Here is a 17611-nt window from a genome sequence, read left to right as displayed (position 1 = left end):
GTAATGTGTACAAAAATGCATACACTAGGATAAAGTGCATATGAATGCACATATTAATGAAAATAACAAAAATGCATTATATACTGGGGGAAATCGCTTTGCAAAAGTGTGTCTATTAGGCAAAATTGCATACAAAATGTGTATATTAGAAATTCGCACTAAAATGCTGATGAATTTTCATGAGGGATTTTTACCAAAATAATTCACAAACTGATGTGGAAATGTGGCAAATTGAACTTAAGACTGGAAAAATTAGAAACTGAGAGAAACTGTAATTGACATATTCGCCCATCCCTACTGACCACTCCCACAGGTCTCCTGTGGTGATCCTGTGATGCCAAAAGGTTTTGTCCTGCCCAGTTTTAGACTTCAGCCATGCCCACTTTGCCATGTGGCCCTAGAGGACCGCATGCCCATGGGTCAATGAAAGACAACCCAAAAAAGTTAGCCACCCCTGGTTTAGAGTAACATAAAATAACATAAAAATCATAGCTGTAACATTAGAACTGTTGTGGTCCAGTCACACATGCATGACTTCATTTAGTGCTGTAGTCAAGTCATGAGCATGCATGGGACAGTTCAGACATTTCGAGCCACAGTCATATCCTTTGAGTTGAGGGGGAACATGCTTCAGTAGTGTAGGGGCAAATTCAGAAGTGCAGGCTCCTTTCATAATAGTCACATCCACACCTTCTAACAGACACACATCCTTCTAAGATTATAGAATAATTTGTCCAGGCTTAAATACTGCTTTCTGCTTCTCTATCAGTGCCACCATTTGACTGTTCTTTCTCAGTGTCAGAGATATTGCTTGAGTTACTTGATGTAGAATCATAGAATAGCAGAGTTGGAAGGAGTCTATAAGGCCATTGAATCAACACCCCTACTCAATGCAGGAATCCAATTTAAAGCATATTATCTACCTGTTTATCTCCTGCTGCTACCAAACCGCTTGAAGATGTAGGTAGGATACTGTCATCAGGTTCACTCTCTTCTTCTGAAGTTACAGAATTCTCACTCTCCACAACTTGTCTTGGCTTTTTGAAGTAGGAACTCACAAAGGCTTGCTTGCAATTGACACTCACTGGGGCCTGCACAGCTGACTCAGAAAGCCCTACAGCAATAAAGAAAAACACAAACCGTTCTAAAAACTACTGGGTGCATAGGCTCCACCCCCCCACCCCACAATCTCTCTTTCTCTGAGGGCTCTTTTGCTGCTGGGCTAAGACAAAGCCTGTTTTTCCTAAGTGAAGGAATTCACACACTTTAAGCAGGCTAGGCACTCATTTTGCATAGGAACTTGTAACCTGTTGAACTTTGCCATCTTCTGGAAGTTAGGAAAGGATTTTCCACCCCCTTTTCCTACCATCCTATATTACCTCCTCCTCCTTCCACACTAGGGTTGCCAGGTCCATGACCTGAGACTGATCCTGTATCTTTAGGAGAAGAGAAGGTCAGCCAAGTGCAGGTGTTCTTGCAACTCTGTAATGGGAAAAACCACAAGGTGGAATTCTCCCTCCCCCCCTCCACAACTTTTAAAGATACAGAAGACCTCTTGGAGGCTGGGCCTGGCAACCAAGAGGTCTTCTGTATCTTTAAAAGTTGTGGAGGGGGGAGGGAGAATTCCACCTTGTGGTTTTTCCCATTACAGAGTTGCAAGAACACCTGCACTTGGCTGACTTTCTCTTCTCCTAAAGATACAGGATCAGTCTCAGGCCAAGAACCTTCTTCACAGTAGAACTAGGTCCTTCTTGCGTATGAAACCTGGCCCTCTAAACACATTTGCCAGCCCACCTTCCATTCAATTAATTGGAGTTGTCATCAGAAAAGCATTTTAAGGAGCACCTTGTGGTTTTCTAAAAGGCCAAGAGGTGGAGTGAGACTGATGAAAAAAATAGGCTTTTAATTTCCTTTGTAATTAGAATATGATTGCTAGCATAAATTAGTGTACAATGCTTGCTGCCTTTTGCATGTTATTTCCCAATATGAATAACTTTAAATTAAATGACTCTTATCAACCCCAAGGCATCAATGTTTAAAATCTCAGAGTAGGTTCCTTTAATTTGGGAATTATAAATTAAACAGAATTGTTTCTTTTTTAAAAAAAACTCTATTGAGTTTTGATTCCTTTCCCCCATTTTAATTATACTGTAGTCATCCCCTCCCCTCGAAAAAAAGGATGTGTGATGGAAATTGGAATGGCAGTTAGTGGAAATAGGATACAAATTTAAGGTTAACCTTGTCTTCATTCAGGTTGCATTCCTCAAAATTCAAGGTATGTAATAGGGTATAAGATGGCGTTGCAAGTTACACACACACACATACACACACACCAGTGAACTGACTGAAGCATGAGATGTCCAGTGCATGTACAGAACAGAACTGACTGACCCAATGGCTTTCAATGGCAGAAGTCAATCCATGTATGCATCCCTTTGCACATTTGGATCTGCTCTCTCAATTGGAATATGTAGCAAAGTCCATGCATGGAAGTGATCTGCATGCACATCTCACCATATGTGAATCTGTGAACTGAGAAAACTCTCTCTTGTTTCCTGTGACCAGAAGTAAACTCAACCATTTCCCTACCACATGGTGATACTGCATGTGGAAACTATAGCTGAGGATGGGTTTGTTGTGATTTCAGCTCCTATCCCGATAATGCACCTGATCAGCTCAAGTCTGGGCTCCTGCTGGGAGGAAGGGCGGGATATAAATCAAATAATAAATAAAATAAATAAAAGTCATGTGCAACCCATTCATGAAACTGAGTTTCATGTGGTTATCTATTACACAGATATCATGCCCAAAGGAAATACATGTGAAATGATCGTCACATGTCTATGATAACAATTGGTCAGGGATCTTCAACCAAGTAAAGGGATACATTTGCCTCACTTTCTCTCCAACCATGGTAGCTTTTCTAAAGAGTCACATGTTAACAACAACAAAATTTCTCCTTGATTCATTAATTTAGTTTTAATTATGACAAATGTAAAGCATTCTCCTTACACTGCTGGCTCTTCAAAAATTCAGTTTTCGATCTCTGGAGGTCAACGGGGCTAAAAAGGTTTGTGTTTTAGCTTGTCTGGTTTGTAGATGGTACAACTATGGAGGACTAAACTGAAATAATTCCTTTTCAGATATCATCGATTCTCTTAGTACATTTTTAGTAGATCATGGGTCATCAGCGTGGCACCTGCAGGCACCATGTCACCCATGAAGGCCCAGACTCTGAGCTTTCATTTTTTTAAAAAAGCCTAAATCTCTAGCCCTCCTAGAAGGAAAGTAATGAAGCAATGTGCAGGTGCCCTTCTAAGCAATTTCTGTGAAATGAGCCAGGCTGGCGGCTCCAGACTGTCAGTGTTTTCAGCCGAGTGAAGTTAAGACTGTGATTGATGTGTTTCAACATCAGGCAATAGGAATCCCTGGGGTCCTAACAATCTTCTGTTTTCCCCTCCCCTTTAGTGCACTTTTCCTGCTTCTATCTTAATTTCTAGTAGTCCTTAGAATCTCCACAGTTTGCCCTTCCTTTTTCCCTAGCAACCAAGATGCATCTTTCTTGTGGTTAGTTCATCTGAGACCAGGTACTTCCTAGCCATTATTTTCTGCAAATGTTGTTGTTATTTATTTATTTATTGTACTTACATACCACCCCATAGCCGACGCTCTCTGGGTGGTTTACAGTAACTAAAAACATTAAAACAAATATACAAATTTAAAAACACATCTTTTAAAAACAATATAAAACACAATTGAAAAATTCAAAACAATTTAAAACACGTGCTAAAATACTAAAATGACTTGTGCCTTCAAGTCGATTACGACTTATTGCAACCCTGTGAATTAGTGACCTCCAACAGCATCTGTTATAAACCACCTTGCTCAGATCTTGTAAGTTCAGGTCTGTGGCTTCCTTTATGGAATCAATCCATCTCTTGTTTGGTCTTCCTTTTTTTCTACTCCCTTCCGTTTTGCCCAGCATGGTTGTCTTTTCTAGTGAATCATGTCTTCTCATTATGCATCCAAATTATGATAACCTCAGTTTCATCATTTTAGCTTCTAGTGACTGTTCTGATTTAATTTGTTCCAGCACCCAATTATCTGTCTTTCTAGTCGTCCATGGTATGCGCAAAGCTCTCTTCCAACACCGCATTTCAAATGAGTTGATTTTTCTCTTGTCCACTTTTTTCACTGTCCAACTTTCACATCCATACATAGAGATCAGGAATACCATGGTCTGACTGATCCTGACTGTAGTGCTCAGTGATACATCTGTGCATTTGAGGACCTTTTCTAGTTCTCTCACAGCTGTTCTCCCCAGTCCTAGCCTTCTTTGATTTCTTGACTATTGTCTCCATTTTGGTTAATGACTGTGCCAAGGTATTGATAATCCTTGACAAGTTCAATGTCCTCATTGTCAACTTTAAAGTTACATAAATCTTCTGTTGTCATTACTTTAGTCTTCTTGACGTTCATCTGTAGTCCTGCTTTTGTGCTTTCCTCTTGAACTTTCATCAGCATTTGTTCCAAATCATTACTGGTTTCTGCTAGTAGTATGGTATAATCTGCATATCTTAAATACTACTACATAATAAGTGCATATGGATGTTAAAGGATCCCCATCCCAAAAGGCATATGCAAAATGTGAAAGTGAAAATTTTGCAGAGAAGCTTCACATCTCTCTTGCTGTGCAGGACCCAATGACCAGGAGCTCATTAAGAATTCAATGTATAGTTAGCTTACATAAAGAGTAAGCAGCATTTGGTTTTGTGATGAATGTTTGTTTTATTTTCTATATGGTTCATTTTTACCTACCCTTCTTAGACATGCTGATGATTAGTGGTATATAAAGGTTTTTAATAAATAAAATAAAAATAAATACGTCTTGGATACAACCTTAGGGCTGGATGGACACTGGCAAGGAAGTTTCTATAAGTGCCAAAGCCATGGGAAGTATGATAGTTATCAAGACAAAATCTTGTAGCCAGAAAATCTTTTGCCATTGGGGGACGCTAAGGACTCATTCATACCTGACATGTTATTTTTTGACATACACCTCACACATGTTAGGCATATGTCTGAAACTGTAATCTGGAAATGTGACAAATTCATCAAGGAGACAAGTTTGGCTGCAACCAATTATCAGCTATAATTAGTATCCCTGTTTCTTTCCTGATGATTTGATGGTGCTCTCCAGTTGTTTATTACAGCATGGTAGGAAATGAACCCGGTAGTAAATGTAATGAGGTATTTCCTTTAATGATATACTGCAATGAACTGCTATCACATGCAGAACTTAAGCAAGAAAATTAATGAGATGACTGAGGGATGGCAAATTATGACAGAAACAACCTTCAGGGAACAGAACCTTCTGCTGAAACTATATTACTCCAAATAACTCTTATGATGAACAGGTCAGTAAGCAACTTACACAGAATCTTCCTGAAGTATTATATTTTTGTCAGCACCATATTAGAACCACATGGCTAGAAAAGGGCAAATAACTCCTGTTCGGACTTCCATGTGTAAGGCAAGGTTTTCTACAGTACCATTAATCAAAAAACATATTTTGTTAAATCTACTACACTAAGGCCCTGTTCTGACATTACATTCCAATATGGCATGGGAGCCCCATTCCCTGCAAAGGAAATGTTACTGGAAGGAAAGTCATCTAGGGTTCCCTTTAACTTCTCAAATTGAGGCACCCTACTTCTTAGACCTATGCCCATTCCACTTCTTTAGAGTCTAGCCCAATCATCCTACTTCCTTTTTTCCCTCCAACTTTGAAACCAATCCATTTCCTTCAAAACCAGGGGTGGAGAATTGGATCCAGATAACAGATCCCCAATTCTCCCACCTCCACGTGCCAACTTTGAAAGGTGGGTATTTCTGCCCATCTGTCAATCACCTATCATAATGACATCAGATGACTGACACCTATCAAAGTTCAAAGGACAAATTCCATGCTAGCAATAATTAGGAAAGGTATTGAAAATAATACAGCCAATATCATAATGCCGTTGTATAAATCTATGGTGCGGCCACATTTGGAATACTGTGTACAGTTCTGGTCGCCTCATCTCAAAAAGGATATTATAGAGTTGGAAAAGGTTCAGAAGAGGGCAACCAGAATGATCAAGGGGATGGAGCGACTCCCTTACGAGGAAAGGTTGCAGCATTTGGGGCTTTTTAGTTTAGAGAAAAGGCGGGTCAGAGGAGACATGATAGAAGTGTATAAAATTATGCATGGCATTGAGAAAGTGGATAGAGAAAAGTTCTTCTCCCTCTCTCATAATACTAGAACTCGTGGACATTCAAAGAAGCTGAATGTTGGAAGATTCAGGACAGACAAAAGGAAGTACTTCTTTACTCAGCGCATAGTTAAACTATGGAATTTGCTCCCACAAGATGCAGTAATGGCCACCAGCTTGGATGGCTTTAAAAGAAGATTAGACAAATTCATGGAGGCCAGGGCTATCAATGGCTACTAGCCATGATGGCTGTGCTCTGCCACCCTAGTCAGAGGCAGCATGCTTCTGAAAACCAGTTGCCGGAAGCCTCAGGAGGGGAGAGTGTTCTTGCACTCGGGTCCTGCTTGCGGGCTTCCCCCAGGCACCTGGTTGGCCACTGTGAGAACAGGATGCTGGACTAGATGGGTCACTGGCCTGATCCAGCAGGCTCTTCTTATGTTCTTATGTTCTTAGATTACTGTATTGGCCTTGGGAGTGCCCGATCAGCTGGCTGGTAGTTACGCAGTGCCCCTTTGAAGTCTGTTTGGATGCAAACCACTTCCTCCAGACAGAACATTTTTCCCTCTGGAGATGCATGCCAAGGGAAAAAATGCTCCAGTTGGAGGAATCCATCTGAATCCCAAGCACGTCTTCCAAATAGAGGATGCAGGCCTCCTCAGCTGCTCTAGGAAGTTCCTGACAAGGCACTCCCTACTGGAGCTGATCAGTGGTGAAATAGAGCCCTGCTTGCAAAGGAACAATCAGGAGCTCACTTTAAGCTCTTACTTGTCACATATGACATTAGGGGTGGGGTAGGTTAGGTGGGTGAAGTTTATGGGGAGTGGACTCGTGGGCCAAACTGGGACCTGTGCTAGGCCAAATTAGGTCCACAGGTTGGAGGTTCCCCACCACCGCATTTTGAAACCATCTCACTTTGGGCAGTGATTTCAGCACAACAAACTACACAGTTGCCTCACCAAAACACACAGAGCCATCTAGCAAGTCCCTTAGCAATACATGCCAGGCCCCAGCTGGAGAGGGTACTTGGAAAGATCAGGGTCAAACAGAATGATACAGATTAGGAACAGCTAAAAGGCGGGGCTGGGAAACCAGATATCAAACTGTAAGGAGAACTTGCTATCTTAAAATTTCTCCCTTGTTTCATGAGTTATGAAGAATGAAAAATGCCCAATTGCAACAGAATAATAAACTGAGAAAGAATAATGCCCAGTTATAATAGTCAAAGGGAAGATTCTTACATATTTAGCAATCTAGTGGTTGCCTTGCCTGTTACTGATAGCAGTTTCGGCAGGAGAGCAGGGGACAGGATAAGAGTGACTACAAATTATTGGTGATGTACAAATTCCCCTCAGCATGATTCAGAATGGGTTCAGCTAATCAGCATTATCTCCCCCCAAAAACCAGCTTGTTCCCTCCCCCCAACACATTCCAAAATTTGGAAATCCCAATGTGCTCCCCAAAACATACTTGGGATCATGATGAGGCATGAACACCTCTCCAATTTCTTTCTGCTGTCTGCCCATGAGACCCTCTGCTCACCCCTCTCTTCACCCAAAATGTACTAGTTAGAGCAGCAATGGTGACAGCAATTGGGAGGCCTCTTTGCAATGCCCCCTTTTCTTTCTAGCATCCCAGAATCAGCATCCAGTGCATGCAGGACATACAGTTTTCCATAGTTACCAAGTACTCAGTTTGGATGGACATGTCCCAGGACTCCTTGCACCTGTGATGCTATTGTGAGCATTCTGAAGAGTGTCACAGTTGCAAGTAGTCCTCAGACATGTAACATCCGGGATGACTGGCATCTCTACTGAGTACTTATGAATGAAGGAAAGAGGAAGCCTCAACAGTTTATTTTCAGGTCCAACCGAGTTTGAGGCAACACTTTGATGACTCTTCTCTGGAATTATCTGAATTTGTTTCATCAGGACAGCTGGACCAATCCTATATGCTATTAACCATAGCTGATTCTTTGTATTCTGATGTGCAATGGTGATACAGGTAGATCTGGGGGGGGGGGAAACCAGCATCGTAACTATATGAATAATTGGGGAAAATATACTTTTGCACAAAAGTAATTATTTGCTGGTTTTAAGTTTCATTTCAAAAATGAACTTGTTTATATGCATTTTCAAAAGATGGAAAAATACATAGACTAGAAACATTATTTTTTTCTTTCTTATTTCTGGCAGCTCCATTCAGTTCTTCCAAATCTGCAGACAACATTGTTAAGTTTGATGTTTATGGAGATGGTATAGGCCGATACAATATCTTCAATTTCCAGCAAAATGGCGGTAAATACTCCTATGTAAAGATTGGCCAATGGGCAGAAACTTTGACCCTCGATGTAGACTCCATTCATTGGTCCACAGACCTTGTTCCCACTGCGCAGTGCAGTGATCCCTGCCGACCCAATGAGATGAAGAACATGCAGCCAGGAGATGTCTGCTGTTGGATTTGTATTCCCTGTGATTCCTTTGAGTACCTGGCTGATGAATTCACATGTTCAGACTGTGGACCCGGGAGATGGCCCGCTGCTGATCTCACCAGCTGTTATGACCTACCAGAAGATTACATCAAGTGGGAAGATGCCTGGGCCATAGGTCCCGTGACCATTGCATGTCTGGGTTTTGTTTGTACTTTCTTAGTTGTGGGGGTCTTTGTAAAGCACAACAGCACTCCCTTGGTCAAAGCTTCAGGTCGTGAGCTCTGCTACATACTCCTCTTTGGAGTCTTCCTCTCCTACAGCATGACATTCTTCTTCATTGCCAAGCCCTCACCAGCCATTTGCACCTTGCGCCGCTTGGGCCTCGGCACTTCGTTTGCCATTTGCTATGCTGCCCTCTTGACAAAAACAAACTGCATTGCCAGAATATTTAACGGGGTAAAGAATGGGGCTCAGAGGCCTAAATTCATCAGCCCACGTTCTCAGGTTCTCATTTGCCTGAGTCTCATCATGGTGCAGATTGTGGTGGTGTCTGTGTGGTTGATTTTGGAAGCTCCGGGCACTCGCCGATACACCCTCCCTGAGAAAAGGCAGACTGTCATACTGAAGTGCAATGTCAAGGATTCTAGTATGTTAATCTCCTTAATGTATGATGTCATCCTTGTAGTCTTATGCACTGTGTACGCCTTCAAAACAAGGAAGTGCCCAGAAAATTTCAACGAAGCCAAATTTATTGGCTTTACAATGTATACGACGTGCATTATTTGGCTGGCCTTTCTGCCGATCTTTTACGTGACGTCAAGTGACTACAGGGTAAGTCTTTCCACCATCATTTCAACCACATCTGTTGTGAGGTTATATATTTTGTTAAACATTCTTCAGACTGAAAAAGGAAAGTGTGATATTTTTACTAACACCCACCCACCCCTTCCGGTTCACAAGCCAGTGTGGGGCAAGCTATTGCATAGAGAAAGAAAGGCCTTCAGCAATGTGTAGTGGGTAGGCAGGACCTCCGGCACTGAATCTTAAAGCCAGACTACACATTATGCTAAATGCATCTCATTGATCAGGATTGGGAGGGTTTTTTTTAACCCTTGCCCTCCTCCAGCTGTGGTCCCAATGAAAATCACTACCCACCACTCTAAAAGCTTCCCTCCCGATGCAAATAGCAGCTTTAAGGGGAAACATTTTGCTGGGACCACGAGGAGGACAAAGGATTACATTTCCCCTCCCCATGCCCTGCATTCCTGAAGCTGACTGAACTCTCTTGCATACAACTTAAGCACACTTAACATCATACATAGTTTGGCATGAGAGTAATGCATGTACACAAGCATCATCATCTGTGTAGTGCTGGAGGGTATGCATGTATGAGGTGGTAGCCTGGCGTATAAGCATGGGTGAAATATGTGGGTGATACAGTTCAGAGGCAGCATGACTCTGAACATCAGTTGCTAAAGGACAAACAATAGTGAAAGTCTGTTGCCTGCAGAAAACTTGCAAGAAGGCATGTATCTGTTGTTGGAGACAAACTGCTGAACCACATGGACCTCTGATCTGATCCAGCAGGGCGTCTTTTTTGATCCTCTACTCTTATGTTCTGAAAGGGATTGAATTTGTCTGGAGAATAAGGTTATCAGTGACTACCTATCATAACGGCGATATATTACCTCAAATATCAGAGACAGTGTGTCTTTTAATACCTGTTGCTGGGAACAACCTAGTGCTACTGTACACACATCTGGCATCTGGTTGCCCACTGGATGAACAGGATGCCAGACTAGATGGGTCTTTGGTATGATCCATTGGACAATCCATCCAACATCATCTTATGTTCTTATGAAATGATGGTTCAGAAATCCCCACCCCACCCCGTTGGCCCTCTGATTTTGCAGTGGTTTTTCTCCATGCAGGTTCAGACCACAACCATGTGCATTTCTGTAAGTCTGAGTGGCTTTGTTGTCCTGGGATGTCTGTTTGCCCCCAAAGTGCATATCGTCCTCTTCCAGCCGCAGAAGAATGTGGTCACACACAGACTGCATCTCAACAGGTTCAGCGTCAGTGGGACAGGAACCACTTATTCCCAAGGTAATTAAGGCTCATAACTGTCACCTTTTTTCCCCCAGGAGAGTCATCCCAGTGCTGCTCCTTTCTGGATTCATCATTTCTCCACTGCTTTCCCATAAAAGCCTTCAATCTCAGTCAAACACCACAAATGTCACATATATAATCCATAATGTCAGTATCAGTGCAGTGTTGAGATCAGGGACAGGGAACCCTTTTCAGCTGGAGGATCGCATTCTGTTCTGGGAAACCTTCCAGGGGTTGCACACTAGTGGTGGTGGGCAGGACCAGAGGCAAAAGTGGGCAGAACAGCACATGTGAATTCTACTTTTGTACAGGAGACTGGTCACTGCATACCCTTACGCCTCTCCCTGGCCTCCATCCAGGCAAATAAGCAGCATGATCACAATTCAAGGACATGTTCCAGCCAGGCCAAAGGACTAGAGGAGAACGCAAAGCAGGGCTGGTGAGGGATGCCTGGAGAGAAAGCAAGGAGGGGGAAATATGGCCTGGAAAGGGGCCCAAGGGCCAGATAGAGATTGGCCTCTGGGCCTGAGGATCCCCAGCCCTGGTTGAAATGAATTGAATTTTGAAATAAGCACAGGGTTTTTTCTTTTTAAAAGTAGCAATTAAAACACCCACTATTGAAAGCAAAAGAATTAAAAAAGCGCCAGTATTTTTTTAAAAAAAGCCACAAAATCAGGAAATGAAACAGACACAATTACAAACTAAAAAAATGTTAAGAGCTGCAAGCTAAACTTTTTTTTCCAGACACTAGGAAAGCAAACAGCTTGCTAGCAGCTGCATAAGAGCCAGGAATCCAAAGGGTGTAGCTTTGCTCAGGGATTGGCATGCAGTGATGTGGAAATACTTCACTTGCTGAATTTCTGCCTGCCGTGCAGTTACTAACAACACAGAAAAAACAGATGGCTCTCTTACTAAAGAGGTATATAGATACATGAGGAAATAAGGATGTACAATGTTTCCTCTTTTTTTTAACTCTCAAACAACATGAATGGAACACAACTGAAGAAAAGCTTTAAAAATGTGTATGTTTTTATTGCTCAACAAGCATGAAAGTGCTGGACATCATAGAGTGAATTAACTGCTGAGGCTTCAAAGCGCAAGGATCCATGCGTCCCTTTGGGCAAGCTTCAACCTCAGTTTATATCTATTAAAGATAGGAATGTGATAATTGGTAGTTCAGTCAACTGAAACAGTAGCTGATTTAATCAACTGTGATAGTTTGATTGATCAAGTGATTTACTTCCTTTCAATACATATATCCCACTTTATGTGCCTAAGAGGCTTTCAAAGTGGGCTACAAAAGAGTTTCACACAAAAAAGGCATACTCTAGCCTAGTACATGAAGACAGCAGAAGAAGCCAATGTAGCTTCATGAAAAGCTTAGAGATGACCAGAAAACAAAAACGGACATATATAAGAAGTGGAAGGAAGGCCAGGCCACAAAGGAAGAGTATAGAAAGGTTCTCAGAATTGCAGGTATGGTGTCTGGAAGGCTAAGGCTGAAAATGAGCTGAAGTTAGCGAGGGATGCTAAAAGCAACAAAAAAGCTTTCTTCAGATGCAGCCATAGTAAAAAGACAGAGAAAATAAATGGTGGTGCAGCTACTCAATGATGGAAAAATGATAACAAATGACAAGGAAAAGGTAAAAGTGATCAGTTCCTACTTTGGCTCAGTCTTCTCCCAAAAGAGGTCTATGACACTCCTGGGAAACGTGAAGTTGAAGGGGCAGGATTGAGACTGATAGACAAACGGTCAAGGTATACCTAATTACTATGAGCAAGTTCAAATCTGCAGGGCCCAATGAACTGCATCCCTGGAGTATTGAAGGAACTGGCTTGAAGAATTCTTGGAATCTCTGTCTATTACCTTTGCAAAATCATGGAGGATCGGTGAAGTGCTGGATGACTGGAGGAGGGCTAATGTCCCTATCTTCAAAAAGGGCAAAAAGGAGGAACCAGGGAACTACAAACCAGTCAGCCTGACATTAATCCCTAGGAAAATTCTGGAGCGGATTATAAGGTGGCCAGGCTATAAGCACCTTGAAAACAATGCAGTAATTACTAGGAGCCATCATTCATTCATTCATTCATTAATTCATTCATTCATTCATTCGATTTATATCCTGCCCTTCCTCCCAGCAGGAGTCCAGGGCGGCAAACAAAAGCACTAAAAACACTTTAAAACATAATAAAAACAGACTTTAAAATATATTAAAACAAAACAACTTTAAACACATTTTTAAAAGCTTTGAAGACATCTTTAAAAAAAGGTTAAAATATTGTTTTTTAAAAAGTTTTAAAACATATTAAAAAGCAATTCCAACACAGACACAGACTGGGATAAGGTCTCAACTTAAAAGGCTTGTTGAAAGAGGAAGGTCTTCAATAGGCGCCGAAAAGATAACAGAGATGGCGACTGTCTAATATTTAAGAGTAGGGCGTTCCACAGGGTATCTGCTGCCACACTAAAGGTCCGTTTCCTATGTTGTGCAAAACGGACCTCCTGATAAGATGCCCTCACCTGCAGAGTGCAGTGATTGACTGGGTATATAAGGGATAAGACAGTCTTTCAGATATCCTGGTCCCAAGTTGTATAGGGCTTTGTACACCAAAACTAGAACCATGAACTTGGCTTGGTAGCAAATGGGCAGCCAGCTCAATTCTTTCAGCAGCTGGGTGACATGTTGGCGATACTCTGCCCCAGTGAGCAGTCTCACTGCCACATTTTGCACCAGCTGCAGCTTCTGGACCAACCTCAAGGGCAGCCCAACATAGAGGACATTACAGTAATCCAGCCTGGAGGTTACTAGTGCATGGACAATAGTGGTCAGGCTATCCCAGTCTAGAGACTGCTGCAGCTGTCTTACCAGCCAAAGCTGGTAGTAGGCACTCCTAGCCACTGAGGTCACCTGGGCCTCTAGTGACCAAGATAGATCTAGAAGCACCCCCAGACTGCAGACTTGCTCTTTCAGAGGGAGTGTGACCCCATCCAAAACAGGCAACTGACCAATTATCTGAACTCAGGAACCACCAACCCACAGCGCCTCCGTCTTGCTAGGATTCAGACTCAGTTTATTGGCCCTCATCCAGCCCACCACCAAGTCCAGGCAGCGGTCTAAGGCTTGCACAGCCTCTCCCAATTCAGAGAAATAGAGCTGGGTATCGTCAGCGTACTGCTGACACCTCACCCCAAATCTCCTGATGACAGCTCCCAAAGGCTTCATATAGATGTTAAACAGAATCTGTTTCTGCCAGCTCCTACAGTAACCAGTGGATGCTCGGTTGCCCACACCAGCCTGCCTTGTATTTACAACCAGTAAACAACTGAGTGGCACTGGCTGTCACATAGCTTTTCATCTCAGGGTTGCTCTTGTGAAACTCATCAGGGAAAAGGATGAGGGCAAAACTGGAATGAGTTGTGCTACCGGTCATGTGTGCTGGCTCTGCCAGTGATTGGCTTTGCCTCCACCTATGCTTGGCCTCCCTGCTTTCTGCCCTACCAGTCCCAAGGGGCGCCAACTACCACTGATGGTCACAAAGAAGATCTTGAAACAGCAGGGAAGAGAGTGACTATTATAGGTTCATACAAGGGTGATCCGGATAAAACTTGTACAGAGTGATCTACATCTCAAATGATTCTCCAGTCTATTATGGCACCTGCTCCTTGTTCCCATTCTTTTACCTCATATCCAGCCCTGGTGTGTTTTAAATGTAAGATCTGTGAGCCTTATCAGCCTTTTAGGGGACTCCAATGTGGCCTGCAAGATGCCTGCCATGTACCATACCAATTACAGGGCCTGTGATAAGAGACATTAAGGAGGCCAAAGGAGTTTGATGGATGATGCAACCAGTGGCTAACACTCTCTTTAAAAAGAAAAAAGAAAAGTGTCAGGATCTGAACATGAATGGAATATTTACATTCCTGTCTGTTGAAATTGCACAGTCATGAAGGCAATACACTTTTGAGATTCCCAGAAAACAGCAGTTTGTAGTTACCCCAATTCCAAAAACAGGGGATCCCAGGGTATGCAGTAATTATTGAACTATTGCCTTAATATCCCACACAAGCAAAGTAATGCTCAAGATTCTACACCAAAGGCTCTTACCATATATGGAGCTAGAAATGCCAGACATCCAACCTGGATTTAGAAAGGGAAGAGGTATCAGAGATCATATTGCAAACATACGTTGGATAATGGAACAGACCAAGGAACTTCAGAAGAAAATCACCCTGTGCTTCATAAATTACAGCAAAGCCTATGGAATGCCTTAAAAGAAATAGGGGTGCCACAGCATCTGATTGTCCTGATGCGCAACCTATACTCTGGACAAGAGGCTACTGTAAGGACAGAATATGGAGAAACCAATTGGTTCCCAATCGGAAAGGGTATGAGATAGGGGTGTATTTTATCACCCTATTTGTTTAATCTATACGCAGAACATATAATACGGAAAGCGGGGTTGGACCAAGGTGAAGGAGGTGTGAAAACTGGAGGGAGAAATATCAATAATTTAAGATATGCAACCATACTACTAGCAGAAACCAGTAATGATTTGAAAAGAATGCTGATGAATGTTGAAGAGGAAAGTACAAATGCAGAACTACAGCTGAATGTCAAGAAGACTAAAATAACGACAACAGAAGATTTATGTAACTTTAAAGTTGAGAATGAGGACATTGAACTTGTCAAGGATTATCATTCAGACCATGGTATTCCCGATCTCTATGTATGGATGTGAAAGCTGGACAGTGAAAAAAGCAGATAAGAGAAAGATCAACTCATTTGAAATGTGGTGTTGGAGGAGAGCTTTGTGCATACCATGGACCGCGAAAAAGACAAATAATTGGGTGTTACAATAAATTAAACCAGAACTATCACTAGAAGCTAAAATGATGAATCTGAGGCTATCATACTTTGGACACATAATGAGAAGACATGATTTACTAGAAAAGACAATCATGCTGGGCAAAACAGAAGGGAGTAGAAAAAGAGGAAGACCAAACAAGAGATGGATTGATTCCATAAAGGAAGCCACAGACCTGAACTTACAAGATCTGAAGAGGGTGGTTTATAACAGATGTTATTGGAGGTTGCTGATTCATAGGGTCACCATAAGTTGTAATTGACTTGAAGGCATATAACAACAAAACATATGTGTACATATACTGTAACACCTTTTTGGTATCAAGCATTTCAGAGCAAATCACTTGTCAAAGTTTCAGAAACCTTTTCTATTCTCTGTCTCCCCCACCCCCATGCTAGTGTCCAAATGAGATGGGATTAATAGTATGGAAGAAAATTCAGATGACACATTTTTTGGTGAAAATGTACAGGTGTGGTCCCTGGAGTCCATTGGGTAGGGAATGTGCTCCTCTGTGCTGATTGGCATCGCAAATCCAAACTTCATGTAGCTCTTGCTGAAAAGAAACCAGAAGTCCACAAGCACAACCAAGCTCAGTGAATAGAACTAGGCTCTTTGTTCTGACTGGTGTGTTTGGTTTGGAAGGTAGCAGAACATGCCATTTTGTGCAAAAAATCTCAGTGCTATCACATAGATTTATGATGGCTTAAGTGTGTTCTTGTTTTCTGAGACATGTTCCATTTCCAATAAATCCTTGGAATGACCATCTTTCTGTTTGCCTGGGATGCCACCCATGTAGTCTCTCTTGTTCTCTCTCCCTGACAATCCTCCTTAACAGCATACCCTTTCTGCCCACCCCTCACATTCCAACTTCTCTCACCATCAGTGCTAGCATTTCTCCCAGTCACATGAGAAGAGGGCTAGACAACTGATAGCACTGCCCACATGACAGGTCTGGCACCCAAAATAAACATCCCACTTAGCTATAATACTGGCTGGCTCTGGGAGTAATATATCCACACTTTCTAAGTGTCAAGGTTGGCAAACTGTAGTGCTCCAGATGTTGGTGGCCTACAGCTCCCACCATCCTTGACTATTGGCTGTGCTAGCTGGGGCTGATGTGAGCTGGAGTTCAACAACATCTGAAGAGCCACAGGTTCTCCATCCCTGTCCTAAGTATATCAACTAGTGGTCAGTCAGGATTTCCCCCAAAGAATTCTGGGAACTGCAGTTTGCCGAAAGTCCTTAGGCTTCTTTGCTAGAAATCTCTATCCATAGAACTACAATTGCCAGGATTCCATACTGAGCTATGGCAGCCTTCAAACTGGTTTAACTTTATTATGCAGTCATACTGTCTGATGTTAAAACATTCAGTTGTACTCCTAAACTTTTCAAGGATAAGAAAAAAACCACTTGTATAAAAACCGTTTGTAGCTAATGTTTATGTTTCTCTTTCAGCCTCTGCTAACGTGTATGTTCCTACTGTCTGCAATGGAAGAGAAGTTGTGGATTCCACCACCTCATCTCTGTGATCATTTAGCTGGTTCTTGCATTCCTAGACTGTTAGGAAGTATTGTATATTTCCTGTGAGCCCTGGAAAAAGAACATTTTAAAAAGGACTAGCATTTTTTTTTCTAGAAACTGTAATAAATTATTTTTGAGGATTGTACAGTATATAGTGATGTTCTTTTTAGAACAGCTTCAGAACCTCCTGTGATTAACAGTTCTAAGGGATGTGTAAATAATCATGATTTCCAGTGCCACCATGTTGACTCAACAGCAAGGGAATGACCAGTTTCCAATGTTAGGTGGCTTTCTTTCTAATGAGACTTTTTGTAATTCCTTGTTGTAATTTACTTAGACCGTATTTCTATGTTGTATATTATGGTTACAATCTGTCCAATAAATGGTTTTCACAGCTGTATTAATTAATGTAAAGATGTCAGTAATAAAATCT

At 42.0% G+C, this 17611-nt stretch overlaps 1 protein-coding gene across 1 annotated transcript in view; it reads left to right on the top strand.

The window, feature by feature from the left end:
• GRM3 (glutamate metabotropic receptor 3) overlaps positions 1–17570 on the top strand; it is a 61409-nt gene extending 43839 nt beyond the window's left edge. The window contains exons 3-5 of the mRNA XM_061637874.1: positions 8447–9513; positions 10614–10788; positions 17113–17570. Of these exons, the coding sequence (XP_061493858.1) occupies positions 8447–9513; positions 10614–10788; positions 17113–17186 (1316 nt within the window). The 3' untranslated portion in view covers positions 17187–17570. The remainder of the gene's footprint in view (positions 1–8446; positions 9514–10613; positions 10789–17112) is intronic.
• The last annotated feature ends 41 nt before the right edge of the window (positions 17571–17611 follow it).

The sequence above is a fragment of the Rhineura floridana genome, chromosome 8 (assembly GCF_030035675.1).
Source record: "Rhineura floridana isolate rRhiFlo1 chromosome 8, rRhiFlo1.hap2, whole genome shotgun sequence".
Taxonomy (NCBI): domain Eukaryota; kingdom Metazoa; phylum Chordata; class Lepidosauria; order Squamata; family Rhineuridae; genus Rhineura; species Rhineura floridana.
Note: the sequence above shows the minus strand (reverse complement) of the source record. Positions and strands in the feature narration are given on the sequence as shown.